Raw genomic sequence first — 15,795 nt, 5'->3', positions numbered from 1 at the left:
AGAACTGGAACTGGTTGGAACTAAGAGGCAGTCTGGATTGATGGCAGCCACATTGCCACCATGAGGGGAGAGCCTGCTTGAGAATGAAGCCAAAGTGGAGGATAGCAGAGAGAGGGAGATGGCAGGAGTTCAGGTCCTGCCTGTTGGATCCAGCTGCACCTCTGGCCTCAGTTTACAAACCAGTACATTCCCCACTGGATTTCTGTCTCTAAAACCCTCAAAGATTTAACCTTCATGAGACAGCTTCCCACCCTGTAGTAGCTGCCTGCCTTTCTCCAAATATAATGAATTTCTCTAAGTGGAAGCTAATTTCCAGAGAACCGGGACTATGTCTATTGCGATCCTGCCAAGTTGTACCTCAAAGATCTCAAACCCAGCGATGTCCAGGATCCCCAGGAACGAAGCCCCTTGCCGGTGGGTCTTGTCCAGGGCTTTGTTCACGCGGGTAAGTATCCAGCGGAAAAGGCGCTCATAAGTGGCCTTGGCCAAAGCTTCTACGGCAAAGTCTGCCTGCAGAGGGTAAGGGGACAGGGTTACTCCCAATGGGCTGCGTTTTTACAAGAGCCTGACTGGTTGTCCTGGATTTTTATACTCCCTTTAGCTACAATTACTCCTTAAAAGATAAACAAAGAAAAGGAAAGTATACCATCTCTACAACTGGCAATAAGGGACAGAGTAGTTAGACCTAAGGAATGGCGATGTGGCTAAGTAGTCATTTTCTGCCAGAGGGACCTGGAACAGAGTGGAACCTGCTCCACCCCAGGGTCACTTAGAGGCAGTCACTCCTGCCTCTAGAAAGGGTCCAGAGACATTTCCAAAGGTTAAGTCAGCCCTCATACCTTCAACTAAGAGATCAAGATGAGGTCAGGAGTGAGAGACTCTGATGTTCTTGCTCAGCCAGGGTTGTACCCTCAGAACCTGACACGGGACTTTGATTATTCCAATACTGGATATACAGGGGATAAAAAAATGGACGGATGGATGGGTGGGTGGATGGAAAAGTCCTTCCCTGAAAGCCACCAGGAAGTTTAGGTCTTTTGAGCATGAGCCACCCATTGTTCTTGTTGGGCACGTACAGTTAATAGTATACTTTCCTTCACCACAAATTGGCTTTGCTGCATGGTTGATTAACAGACCCAAGTTTGGTTAGGTAACAGATGCATGAATGGGTGGGTGGATGGATGGATGGGTGAATAGATGGGTGGGTGGATGGGTGGATGGATGGATGGATGGGTGGGAGGGTGGATGGATGGGTAGGTGGATGGATGGGAGGATGGATGGAAGGGTAGATGGATGGATGGGTGGATGGATGGAAGAAGGGTGGATGGATGGATGGACGGATGGGTGGATGGGTAGATGGGTTGATGGGTGGGTGGATGGATGGAAGGGTGGATGGGTGGATGGAAGGGTGGATGGATGGATGGAAGGGTGGATGGGTGGATGGAAGGGTGAATGGATGGATGGAAGGGTGAATGGATGGATGGAAGGGTGGATGGATGGGTGGGTGGGTGGATGGGTAGATGGATTGAAGGGTGGGTAGGTGGATGGAAGGGTGGATGGATGGAAGGGTGGATGGATGGAAGGGTGGATGGATGGATGGAAGGGTAGATAGATGGAAGAGTCTTCAGGAATAAATGGCAAATGCATCACTTACCTGTTCTTTTGTTTGAGCCTTCTGTACCACATCCCGCCCAACTTTGATACGTGGGGTCAAGATGGATCTGGTGAAATCTGTCACATTAATTCCCATGAGGTGGCAAACTTTCTGAGCCGCTGGATGGAGGGAAGAAGCATATTAAGTGCATCACAAAAGTGAAGGCTTGGAAAAGAAGGCATATTGCATGTGATATCTGTGATCTGTGGGTACGCTGTTTTTTTCTCGATGACATGGAACATGACAGTGACCACAGCATGAAAGAGCCCTAAAAACTGCTGTCGTTAGTGGCCTCACCCCCAGCGTCTCACCCAGAGGCAGTGATGGGGCTGGCATGGAGGTGTGCCCCAACTGGGGGCTTCGGGCCAGAGCCAGGTTCAGCTCCTCGCTCTCTTCCCACTTCTTAGCCATGTGCTTTTTTGGAAATGCTACTTAACTTCCCAAACTCTAGCTTGCAGAAATGGTCAGCTATTTGGTATGTTGTTTGATTGTCAATGGGATTAAATGAGGTAGGTATATACCTGACATATAGTTAAATTCAATAAGCATTTGTTCTGCCATTCCAAGATATATGTGGCAATATATGCAGAGAGAAAAATATTGGAAACAACTTAAATGTTCACAAGGGAGCAAACAAATATATCACAGTATTTTTGTAAGTATTTTTTCTCTAGAAAAAAAGTTGCAAGATGATGTCTATAGTGTGATATCATCCATGTAAATAAAAAAACACACTCACAAAACACCACTGTATATTGTTCAGATATATGTGTGTGAGGGTATAAACATAAGACCAGAAGGGTATCTGGTAAAGTACAATTGTGCTTGTCAGGAGGTTCAGGGAGAAGAACGGGACCCGGCTGGGAGAATAAGAGACGTCAGTCTTGTCTATACTGTGTCTCGTTTCATTCTAAAGATAAAGAAGTATTCAAAAATAGTCACAAGTGTCTATTCTGAATGGTGGACATGTGGGCTCTCGTATTCATGTAGTTCTGCATTTAAAAAGGTTTTCTCAAAAAAAAAAAAAAAAAAAAACCCAACGTTAGCTGCTTCCTAAATGTGAGGACTAGAGACACACAACGGTCTGGAATGGTGTGAGGTGGATGATAGATCGTGTAGTTTTAGGATTTTTCCCCCACCATCTTTTTGCAAAGGTGCTCTTTTCATTTCTGTTTCCCTGAGGGTCTCTCCTCAGAACTTGCCATTTTTGGGAGTGTAAGACATAAGACACAACTGGCAGTTCAAAAGGGAGCTTGGAAAAGCAAGAGACAGGGGTGTTGAGGCCACAGGTGAGCAAGCTGGGAACCTGAGTTATCCTTCTGGATCAGCCACCAACAAGCATGGTGGTACCCAGGCCATCTTTTTGAAACACAAAACACTGTTTATTGCAGGCTGGGCTGTCAGATTTAGGAAAAACATACAGGACACCCAGTGAAACTTGAATTTCGGATAAGCAATGAAGAATTTTTAGTATAATTATGTCCCCAGTATTGCCTAGGACATACTTACAATCAGAAGTGTTTATCTGAAATTCAAATTCCATTGGGCATCCTGTGTTTTATCTGACAACCCCACTTTAGGGAAACATGAGGTCTGTCTCCCCAACAAGACCATACACGGCATAAGAAATGGGATGGTGATTTGGGAGAATGGCATTGAAACATGTATAATATCATATATGAAACGAGTTGCCAGTCCAGGTTCGATGCACGATACTGGATGCTTGGGGCTGGTGCACTGGGACGACCCAGAGGGATGGTATGGGGAGGGAGGAGGGAGGAGGGTTCAGGATGGGGAACACGTGTATACCTGTGGTGGATTCATGTTGATATTTGGCAAAACCAATACAATATTGTAAAGTTAAAAAATAAAATAAAATAATAATAATTAAAAAAGGAAATTAAAAAAAAAAAGAAGAAATGAGGCGGTTCCTTCTCATTTCTCACTGTATCCCACTGCCCGGCATTTAGCAGGTGTTCAAAAATACTCGTTTAACAAATAAATGAGTGTGGGGTTTTAGAAGAGATACGCCCTAAGGGTCCTATCTCATCCAAAACCTAATTTTCCCCCCAACACTCTGACTGGAGAATTTCCCACGTAGGATCTTCAGCAGTGAAAAGTTTGAAAAAAGGATCAAGTGATAGCAACCCAGTCTAGTTCTTATTAACACCCCAGATATCCTCAGCCAGAAAAGTAACCAAGACAATGTGACCTTTCCTCCCGTCACCAAAGTCATCAGTTATCACCAAAAAAGCAGCAGGCACCTGTGTTATCCGGCATGGAAGCCTGGTCTGTGTTTCTTTCCTTCTTGAAGACAATATTTCCGAGTTGCAGGACAGATGACACCACCCTCAATATGGCTGGAGTGAGGAGAGAAGACCAGATAAGACAGAAATGCCAACATCAAGATCCAGAGTCTGTAAGTCACTGAGGACCCAGAGCCGGCCTACAGCTTTCCCCGAGAGACTCCGTTCTGAGCCTTTGTCTAGTCTTGTTCAGTTACTAACTTGTGTCTAACTGGAAAAAGCCAAACCACCCAATTCCATGCTAAGAGGAGAGAAGACCAGCTAGGGCGGAACCGAATATTTTTGGATTGTTGCTAAAAAGCTTGCACTACAATGGAATTATGTGCAGGAGGGCATGGCAATCTATAGCCTGTGAACCAATCCAGCTCATTACCTGCCCTTGAAAATAAAGTTTTATTGGAACCCAGCCAAACTCATTCACTTACATGCTGTCTATAGCTGTTTGCACACTAAATGGCAGAATTCAACAGTTGCCATGGAAATCGTATGGCCTGCCTGGTAAGGCTGAAATATTTACTATCTGGCCCTTCGATACATCAAGGAGATTGAATGATTAGCAATTACAAACAAACAAACAAAAAATCCTGCTGTATCTCACAAACATGAATGCTGAAGGAAGGCCTCCAGATGCAAACAAGAATATATCACATAAATCCATTTAACAGGCACATCTATGCCGCTGGAAGTCAGGACGGTGGTTATCCTTTGCTGGGGAAGCTACGAGAAGAGGCATGAGGAGTTTCACAGGGGCTGGTTGTGTTTGTGTTCTCTCAGTTAAAATAGGCACCAGTTACGCAAGTGTGTTCGGTGTGTAAAAATTCATCAACTATATACACTTACACACAATCTTCTAAATGTAAATCTTATGTCAATAAACTGTATCTAAAGAGAAAACAGAACCCTGTGCTTCTTAGCATGCTCTGGCTGGGTGTGTGAACGTTCATGCTGGGATGAAGAAGGTGGAGTCTTTTCCACTGGTTGTCGAGGCATCTCCAGACAAAACACTGTGTTGCCAGACCCTGGGAACCCTTCTGACGCCAGACTCAGTCCATGCCGCTGTCAAAATGGTTTCTGAGCCTGAAATCCTCCCAAGACCACAAGTTCCTAGAGCACAGGGGGCTGTCCTATCTTCTTTATATTCCCCTAATCTTCTCCAGCAGAGAAGGCAATGGCACCCCACTCCAGTACTCTTGCCTGGAAAATCCCATGGATGGAGGAGTCTGGTAGGCTGCAGTCCATGGGGTTGCTAAGGGTCGGACATGACTGAGCGACTTCACTTTCACTTTTCACTTTCATGCGTTGGAGAAGGAAATGGCAACCCCCTCCAGTGTTCTTGCCTGGAGAATCCCAGGGGCGGGGGGGCCTGGTGGGCTGATGTCTATGGGGTCACACAGAGTCGGACACGACTGAAGTGACTTAGCAGCAGCAGCAGCAACCTTCTCCAGGGTCCAGACACATATGAGGGAGGGAGGGTAGATGGATGGATGGAAAATGAAGTGATGGATGGATGGATGGAAGGAAGATGGATGATGGATGGATCAATGAATAGATAGATAATGGATGGATGGATCAATTAATGGATTGATGAATATAGATAGATGGAGGATGGGGAGATGGATGGATGGACGATGAAGAGATGGATAGATGGATGGATGGATAAAGAATTGATCAATGCAAATACTTGGCTTTAGATGACCTGAGGTGCAGATCACCCAGGATTTCCAAGAAGAAATCACTGTTTCAAGAACAAAACATAGAGATTCCAGTCTACTCTGATTCCTCAGGCCAAATTAGGGATGACAATCTTTTTGTGGGGCGGGTTTTGGAACCTTTTGGGCTTCCCTGATAGCTCAGTTGGTAAAGAATCCGCCTGCAATGTGGGAGACCCCAGTTTGATTCCTGGGTTGGGAAGATCCTCTGGAGAAGGGATAGGCTACCTACTCCAGTATTCTTGGACTTCCTTTGTAGCTCAGCTGGTAAAGAATCCACCTGCAATGCGGGAGACCTGGGTTCTATCCTTGGGTTGGGAGGATCCCCTGGAGAAGGGAACAGCTACCTAGTCCAGTATTCTGACGTGGAGAATTCCATGGACTGTATAGTCCATGGGGTCACAATAAAGCTTTACTACAATTGTGCTCACACGTTAGGGACCCTGGCCCAGCTCAGGACCACCCACCCATATGCTCCCGCTCACCACTGGAGAAATTTCCTCTCAAGTGAACAAAGTTTCTGTCAAAAGGAAGCAGCTGAGGCAGTTTCTTTAATAACATCTAGGAAGGGGCTCTGTAAACCATCAGGTGCAATACTCACAGTTCTTAAACTGAAAGTCTAAATGAGGGATTGCTGAAATGCCTGCGTTGTAAGTAGTGAAACCCAGGATTTCTCAGCACTAGTGAATTTTGGGCCCAGATTGTTGATTGTGGGGGGTGTTTAGCTGCATCCTTGCTGTCTAACCACTAGATGTCAGTACTGCTGTTTCTGTGTTCAGTCGCTAAGTCATGTCCGACTCTGCGACCCCACGGACTGCAGCATGACAGGCTTCTCGGTCCTTCACTATCTCCCAGACTTGGCTCAAATTCTGTCCATTGAGTTGGTAACGCTATCTAGCCATCTCAGGCTCTGTCAGTAGTGTGACGCTTTCCCAAGTTACGACAACCAAAACTGTCTCCAGACATTGCCAGTTGTCCCCTGGGGGCCACCCTCCCCAACCCTGGTTGAGAACCCCTGGTCTAAATGAGAAAAGCAGATCGATGGGGACTGCAGGGACGCATGGGGACCCTGTATGAAAGGCGACACCCGAGACTCCAATCATGGCCACAAGGGAGGCAAACCCAGAGCTGCCAGGCTTCTGCTTTTTCCAAAGATGATGGCGAAACCCAGATTTTCATGTGAAATCTACCCAAGTTTAAAATTAACAACTTGGAGACTTCCCTAGTGGTTCATAGGTTAAGAATCCACCTCGCAATGCGAAGGATTTGGGTTCGATCCCTGGTTGGGGAGCTAAGATCTAACATGACACGGGGCAACTAAGCCTGTGCACCACGACTAGAGAGCTGGCATGCTGTGACCAAGAGCCTACGTGTTGCAACTAAGACCCAACACAGCCAAGTAAATGAATAATAAATTTAAAAATAAATAAATAATAAAATTAACAACTCTAACGTGGAGGTCAATCTCTTCTGTGGGCTCTGGTGCTGCCAGTTTGCACTCTTGTGTAGATAACACAGTCACAGAAATGACAAAAGAGCAGTCACCACTCCCAGGTCAAAAGAGCTGGTGTGTGACAAAGCAGCAAAGCGGGCAGGGCTGCCCAGATGGTACGGGTGGCGAGGCTGGGGTCCGGGGCAGTGGCTGAAAGCATGTACTCTAGTGTTAGGATGTCCTGAGTTCAAATCCTAGCTTCATCTTGCAGAGCCTCAGTTTCCCCATCTGCAAAATGGAGAGAGTAACAGAAGTACCTGCTTCATGAAATTTATATCAGGAGAGATGCTGCAAGCCATAGGCCTGGCCCAGTGGGTACTAAACAGCAGGTGACTGGTGGCCATCAAAGAAGTGACCAGCCAGAACCTGCAAATGTGACCTTACATGAAAAAAGATCCCTGCAGAGGCAATTAAATGAAATCACCTTAGATTAAACTCTGTGTGTGTGTGTGTGTGTGTGTGTGTGTGTGTGTGTGCATGTGTGTGTGTGTGCGCGCATGCTCAGACATGTCCCCTTCTCTGCAACCCCATGGACTGTAGCCCATCAGGCTCTTCTGTCCATGGGATTCTCCAGGCAAGAATTCTGGAGTGGGTTGCCATTTCTCCCTCCAGGGGATTGTCCCGACCCAGGGATCAAACTTGAATCTCCTGTGTCTCCTGCATTGGCAGCTGGATTCTTTACCATCAGCACCACCTGAGAAGTCCCTAGATTAAACTGGTGGGCCTTAAATGCAGGAGACCTGAGTCCAATCCCTGGAGAAGGGGATGGCAACCCACTCCAATATTCTTGCCTGGGAAATCCCATGGACAGAGGAGCCTGGAAGGTTATAGTCTATGGGGTCACAAAGAGTTGGAAATGACTGAGAGACTAACACTAAATTAAACTGGTGCTAAATCCAACCACAAGTGAGCTGATAACAGACAGAAGTCACACAGAGCAGAAGAAGCATGAAGAAGAAGGCAGATTGGGGTGATGCGTCTACAAGCCAAGGACTGCTGGCAGCCACAGAAGACAGATGACTGACCTGGGATGGATTCTCCCTCAGAACCCCTGGAAGGAACCACCCCTGGCCACACCTTGGTTTCAGACTCCTGGCCTCTAGAACCATGAGAGAATAAATTCCTGCTGTTTTAAGCCACCAAGCAGGGGTCACTTGTTACAACAATTACAGGAGACTAATATGCCACCCTTACTACTGAGAAGCAGGAAACAGGTTTCTCAACATGTAACAGATGCACCACCTGTACACAGTATGTACAGAGGGTGACCCACCCACCAAAGCAGGAGATGTTAAGAGACACGGGTTCGATCTCTGGGTTGGGAATACCCCTTGGAGTAGGAAATGGCATCCTACTCCAGTATCCTTGCCTGAGAAATCCCATGGACCAAGGAGCCTGGCAGGCTGCAGTCCATGGAGTTGCAAAGAGTCAGACATGACTGAAGCAACTTAGAGCGCAGGAAACTTTTAAAACATTTCAATAGTTAGGGACTTCTACTAATTTATTTGAAATAGTATAACCAGGACATACACTTGGTGATTTTACAGAAACTGTTGTTTAGGACAAAGTCCAGAGTGGATGGAACTGTGGAAATCTACTTTCTGTATAAAAATATTCATTCAATGGTGATATAGGTGGAACCCAGAAGCAGCATCAACTGTGAATGACTGACATCTGAAAATGGACCTAGATAGCCTCAGGGAGGATCTGAGGGCAGAAACGCTGGAGTTAGCTGCTGGGAGTTCACACCCTGGCTGTGTTATTAGCAGCTGTGTGACTTGGAGTCAGGTATTAGCCTCTCTGGGCCCCCACTTTGCCACCTGAAGGCCCATAAAAACACCTACTTCATAGGACTGTCATGAGGGTTAAATGCATAGTACCTAAACCCAGGGATTTCCCTGGTAGCTCAGCTGGTAAAGAATTTGCCTGCAATGCGGGAGACCTGGGTTCGATCCCTGGGTTGGGAAGATCCCCTGGAGGAGGGCATGGCAACCCACTCCAGTATTTTTGCCTGGAGAATCTCCATGGACAGAGGAGCCTGGCGGGCTACAGTCCTTGGGATTGCAAAGAGTTGGACACGACTGAGCGGCTACCACAGCACAGCACACAGCACCTAAACCCAGACAGTGCTCAATAAGCAGCAGTTGCTATGATGTCATCATGATTACGATGGTCTTACACTGCTGCCAGCTCTCTGTGCAACCTGGGGCAAGTACTGCTCTCTTGCTAAGGTCCAGGAGCCAGAGGAGACTGGTCACCTGGGCCCTCACGCAGCTCCAGGGCTCAGCTCCCCATTTTCCTCTGACCCTTTTAGGGAGAGTTGGGAGCAGCCCTAGATTTATAATCAGGGTTGGAATACACAATGGCCTAAGTCCATGCCCCACGGGCATCAGTCATTTGTCCACTCTCATTTTTTTAAAAAATATTTATTTATTTTAATTCATTTACTTATTTGGCTGTACTGGGTCTTAGTTACAGAGTGCGGGATCTTCAATCTTCATTTCAGCATGCTGGATTTTTTTTTTAGTTATGGCATGAAGGATCTTTAGCTGAGGCATGCAGAACCAGCATGCAAACTCTTAGCTGTGGCATGTGGGAACTAGTTCCTTGACGGGGGATCAAACTCCGTTCCCCTGCATTGAGAGCGTGGAGTCTTAGCCACTGAACCACCACAGTAGGCCCTGAACACCCTCATCTTTTCTTTTTTAATTTTTAAATTATATGTATATATTTTTTATTATTTATTTTGGCTGTCCGGGTCTGAGCTGTGGCACACAGGGTCTTCAATCTTTGTTGCAGCATGCGGGATCTTTAGTTGTGGTAAGCAAACTCCTAGTTGCAGCCTGTGGCTTTAGTTCCTGGACCAGGGATCGAACCCTGGCCCCCGGCACGGGAAGCATGGAGTCTTAGCCCCTGGACCACCAGGGAAGTCCTCACCCTCATCTTACCGCTTGCTCTATAGGCATACCAGGGCTTCCCAGGTGACTCTAGAGGTAAAGAACCCGCCTGCCAATGCAGGCAGGTGGAGACATACGTCTCCTACACTGGGACTGTGGAAATCTACCCTTTGTGTAAAAATATTCAATCAGTGATGATATAGATGAAACTTGAAGCGGCATCAATTGTAAATGACTGACACTGGAAATGGATCTAGACAGTCTCTGGGAGGATCCGGGGGCACGGGCTCTGGAGTTAGATGCTGGGAGTTCACACAGCTGCTAATAACCCAGCCAGGACATGAACTCCCAGCCGCTAACTCCAGCACCCCCGCCCAGAGATCCTCCCAGAGACTGTCTAGATCTGTTTCCAGGTGTCAGTCATTCACCGTTGATGCCGCTTCAGGTTTCACCTGTATCATTACTGACTGAATATTTTTATGCAGAGGGGAGATTTCCACAGTCCCATTGTAGGAGATGTACGAGACGTGGGTTTGATCTCTGGGTCGGGAAGATTCCCTGGAGAAGGAAATGGCAACCCACTCTAGTATTCTTGCCTGGAGAGTCCCATGGACAGAGGAGCCTGGCGAGCTACAGTGCATGGGGTCTCAAGAGCCACACGGGACTGAAGTGACTTAGTGCGCACACAGCATGCTGCAGACATACCATCTGCTCTATTATTTATTTATTTGCTTTCACGTGACTAGGTAGGTTTTCTGCCTGTGTGCTCAGGTGCTGTCGTGTCCCAGGCTTTTGTGACCCCATGGACTGTAGCCCGCCAGGCTCCTCTGTCCATGGAATTCTCCAGATAAGAATACTGGAGTGGGTTGCCATTTCCTTCTCCAGTGCTCTGATACTCAGCACTTTCCTTTACAATCTCACTTCTCTCTCCTATGATTTATTTTATCTTAAGTGAAAAAATCAGCTTTTCTTGCCATAAATAGATGACCACGATTAAAATAAATACATGGAAAATAAATCATACTATCAAATGCTAGCAAGAGGCTGGGATCTGCCCAGGGTGCTCAATGTGGGGTCTGCTCTCCAAGGTTAAAAGGGTGATGAGCAAGTGCCAGGGAGGGGATGAAGACCGAGTAGATGCCAAACTGCTCCTCTCTGTGAAGGTCATCAGACGGACGGAAAAGGACTAGAGAAGGGACCACCACCTCATGGTGGGTTTCTGCATCACTTATCATCTAAAAAATGACTCCACATTGTAGAACATTCTGGGTTCCTTCTAACCTTGGTTTCCATACCTTGGTTCTGACATAGACTTTTTTTTTAATTTATAGAACAAAACCCACCTTCCCACATACAAAAACAGAGCACAGCACATCATAAAGTGGGGTTTGGGATTCCATGAGACCCAAGAATGAGTCCCAGCCCATCGGTGCCTTGCTGTGTGTCTCTTCTGTGTGTCTCTTCTGTGTGTGTCTTTGCTTCTCTGTGCCTCAGTTTCATCATCTGCAAGCTGCAGTAACACCAGTCATCTCCTAGGGTTGTTGCAACATTAAATAATGTGCATAAAGCACTTAGCAGGCGGTTTTGTCCCCTGATGTCTTCACTTTAAATATATTAGAAGCATTTCCACATAAGGTAATGTCTGAAAGGACCCATTGTTCTCTTTCATAAGGTCAAACAATAACTGAATAAATCTTCTATCAGTTAATATTTTAGTTTGTTCCAGTTTTTTATTACGTACACAAAACTGAACATTCTGGTATATTTTTGGTACGTTTTTTAAAAGGGGAAGTTTACCAAATACCTGGCCCAAAGCAAGTACTTAGTCAACAGCTGCATTTTTCTAAAAGCAAAGATTAGAAGTAAAATTAACTCATGTTCCAAATAAAATGAATCATTCTTGGAGAGCCGATGTCATTCAGGAAGGGATGCTATAAGCACTGGATTCTGAAGTGGGATCCCAGCCAAAAGCCACAAAGGCCCACCATCTGTTATCTGACTCATGGAATCTTCTTTTTTTCAGCCCCAAGTTATCTCTGGAGGAGCTGCCTGTCCTGCAAAATGCAGTTGCCCTGCATTTTGGCAACTGTAGCCCTCATTCTGGGGCTTCAAAGAAGGTGCGAACATGGCAAGAAAGGGAAAATTTCCACAATCTTGTCCTGGTGTTTCCCAAAGAGATTAATCTTAAATATTAAGGCATATCTAATTCAGAAGGAAACGTGTTTCTCGCACAGTATGGAAACCAGGAACGTCTCTATGAGCTTTCCTAGTCTGAGGACCAAACGTGTTTCTTGGTCATTAGTACGATGATATTGATCAATACTGACCCATCGCCAGAACTGCCTTTCCAGGAAGAACCCAAGTACACCCAATGCTGCAATTACTTCCCCTCCCCTCCACCTACCTATTCTTGATGAGGCCAATAACCTCTCTACCTCCAGCTTCAAGAATGGAATAGAGACCATAACAAAGAGATGTAATAGAGCTTTCTACAGCCCTGGCTCATTGTGAGTAGTTCAGGATTATGCATGTCAACCTGGGCAATGAGACTTCATTAAGGGACTCAGGCAAGGAATCCACTCTGCTCATTTCTCCTGGACATAAACCCAATGGATGTAAGGGCTGCAGCCGCAACAGCCATTTTGTTGCCCAGAAACTATCACCTACTTAAAGACAAGGTTACTGAGATACCAAGTTCCAAAGACATTCTTAGAGTCCCAGGAATTTGCTGTTCATGAAGCCAGTATCCCTGAATTTTCAAGATACATGAATGAATCATTTTACTTTTTGCTTAAGCCAATTTGGTCAGCTGTGGCCAAAAGAGGCCTAACGTAGCCAGTTTTCTAAGACAGCAAAAAGCCAAGTAAAGTAATACTAATTTTCCTTCTTTTCCTTTTTTTTTGAGTGGGGAATTCAGAGAGCAGAAATCTGTCCCGACCAAAGAAAAGTCCCTAACTTATTCCAGTGGTACTGAGGCAGGAAAGGCAGGGCTGGGCCCAAGGAAGGTCTCCTCATACACAGACATCAGGTGGAAGGCAAAGCCACCTCCCTGTTTTGCACTTAATCAGGCCATGATTCATGGAGGAATGGCATTAGCACAGAAACTCTGTAACTATGAGCAAGAAACTCTGACCAAGAAAACCGAGGAGGAAATGCAGTGAAAGTGCAGGGGTTGCCAGTGACCCTATATGACCTTCCATGTGTGGAGCCTGACTAGCAAAGGAAAACTTAAGGGAATACAGCTCTTGGAGTCGTGTGCAGTGGCTTCAAGAGACAAATGCTCAAGACCAGGGACCAATGCTATGGATGCAATCCAGGCCACACTTCTACCTTTCCCTCAATGAATATCCCACCCTTAATCAAAAAGACCCACCTATTTAAAGGGCTAAAAATAAAAGGGGGATCAAAAAAACCCCTGAAGGGCACCCCTCATTTGCAAGGACACCTACACTCTGTGTTGAGTGTGTAACTTTCGATTCTGCCCTAAATAAACTGCTTCGCTGCTCCCTTTGCTCCTCAGCCTCAGTGTGTGTGTGTGTGTGTTCATTTCTTTTTTTCCTTAGTACCTCATGTTTTTTGCCCAAATTCTTTTGGACAAGTTGAACAAGAGCCTGGACTTTTGATAAAGCATTTTTGGGGTCAGTACCCAGAGCAGGAACCCAGAGCGGGTCTCCTGGCCAGCACCCTCCCCAAGGTGAAAAGACTTACACAGCTGCTCCTCCTCAGTGAACCCCATGATGGCCATGGCCTCCACGGTTTCATTGAACATCTCATCATCCTGGGCGGCCGGGATGGGCACAAAGCCATTGGAGAGGAATGTGTAGTTGTTGAAGCCTTCCAAAAGCAAGTCATCTAAAAGGAGAGGAAGATGGGGGGGTGGTCAGGAAAGACACTTCCACTTTGAACAGGAGACAGGGACCTGATAAAGGGTCTGGTCCATCATAATTTCTTTCCCTTTCTCGAGACTTGGACAGTTGAAAGCTTCTCTCTGTTTCACTGCATAGAAGTGATCATTAGCCATCACCCGCCTCATACAGTGGTGAAGCTCGTGCACTGCCCCAGGGTGCCTGGCAACTGAAATCCAGCCTTGGCCCCACTTCCTTAGCCAGGACGGTGGCATCTACTCAGAGGAAGGGACATCTTTAGCTCAGTCTCCCAAAGGCATCTTGCCTTTAGGAACAAAGCTGTCCGAAAAGTTAGATTAATATTTATTCATCCATTTATTAAACTTTTATAAAAATTAAACATGCACACAGATTTTAAATATCAGTGACTGAGCTACAGATATGAAGCTGGTACTAACAGCCTGAGAAATGCAACTTGCAGCTTCTTGTCATCACTGGTAGGATAGAATTTGACAGGAACCTCACGAGCATCCCAAGGAAGGAGAAAGGCACCCTTGTTTTGCAACCTTCATCAGCATTTGTTCCTGAATCACCCCAGTGTTCCTTCTCTAATAATCAAATAATTCTCTAGCCATATATGATTTTACCATATCTTTTTGGATATCTAGTTAGCACTGTGATTTTTGTTCTACATATGTTGTGTAATAGTTGATTCTGTCCTATCCTTATAAAACACATTAAACTTAGCAAAAACTTTATGAGAAAAAAAAATCAATTGCTATCAAAAGTTTTATAATAAAAACACCATTGCTTGTCCCATCCTTTATCCAACTCCTACCTATAGTAGTTACCTACAGTAAGTGTTTTTTATCTTTTTTAACTGTTTTTTTTCCTGGTAGTTATCACTATTTCTCTGTATAATAGGCTTACTATATATTATACTTATATATCATATTAATGACTACTCTGGATATGGGTTAGATATTGCCCATTCACTTCCTGCTATGATAGAAAAAGATTTAGTGCTCTTACATCCTCTCTCTTCTCAAACTATTTCTAGCAACAATGCATGCTAGGTTACTTCAGTCATGTCCAGCTCTTTGCGACCCCATGGACTGTAGCCCTCCAAGCTTCTCTGTCCATGGGCTTCTCCATCAAAGAATACTGGAGTGGGTTGCTATTTCCTGCTCCAGGGGATCTTCCTGACCCAGGGATTGAATCCATGTCTCTTATGTTTCCTGCATGGGCAGGCGAGTTCTTTACCACTATTGCCACTAGGAAGCCCCTGTAATAACAGATAAGGCTTATATCAGGGGTCGGCATATCTGGTCTGCTGGTTGTCTTTATAAATAAAGTTTTATTGAAACACAGGCACCCCCATTTCCTTGTCTATTGTCTATGGCTGCTTTCATGCTACAATGGCATCCAGAGTTGAGTAGCTGCAATAAAAACCATGCGATTCTCAAAACCTATATGGACTACTTGGCCCCTTAGTAAAAACATTTGCCAACTCTCTGTTTATGACACTTATTAAATATTGTTCTCTACAAAGCTGTATTCTGTAGTTACATTCCTTTGTTGTTATTCATCCCTTTCTCCCTCAAATTTATAATTTATTCTCTTTTTTCTTACACCATTTGCATTTATGACAAACTCCAATATATCAAGTGTCCTCTTCCAGATCAATCGTTAATTAGGCTGGATTTGATTATACTTTTGGAGGGAATTCAGCAAGATGCTTTACTTTTTAAGCAAAGGGCTTTCATGGGTCAAGTCACTTGGAAGCTACTTGATAAAGTTGAGGTTAAATTGACCCAAGATGCCAGTTAACTCAAGCCTTTGGATTAACTGAAATGCTTGATTAAAGTCACAAGGATCTGAGTCTTTGCCAA

General features: G+C 45.4%; 1 protein-coding gene across 3 annotated transcripts in view; it reads right to left on the bottom strand.

Annotated features, from left to right (window-relative positions):
- MYH11 (myosin heavy chain 11) overlaps positions 1-15,795 on the bottom strand; it is a 127,957-nt gene that overhangs the window by 41,795 nt on the left and 70,367 nt on the right. For all 3 annotated transcript variants that reach the window (XM_044935707.2, XM_006050072.4, XM_044935706.2), the window contains 4 exons: positions 13,767-13,910; positions 3,919-4,014; positions 1,655-1,773; positions 358-510 (listed from right to left, as the gene is read on the bottom strand). In XM_044935707.2, the coding sequence (XP_044791642.1) occupies positions 358-510; positions 1,655-1,773; positions 3,919-4,014; positions 13,767-13,910 (512 nt within the window). The remainder of the gene's footprint in view (positions 1-357; positions 511-1,654; positions 1,774-3,918; positions 4,015-13,766; positions 13,911-15,795) is intronic.

The sequence above is a fragment of the Bubalus bubalis genome, chromosome 24 (genome assembly GCF_019923935.1).
Source record: "Bubalus bubalis isolate 160015118507 breed Murrah chromosome 24, NDDB_SH_1, whole genome shotgun sequence".
Taxonomy (NCBI): Eukaryota; Metazoa; Chordata; class Mammalia; order Artiodactyla; family Bovidae; genus Bubalus; species Bubalus bubalis.
Note: the sequence above shows the minus strand (reverse complement) of the source record. Positions and strands in the feature narration are given on the sequence as shown.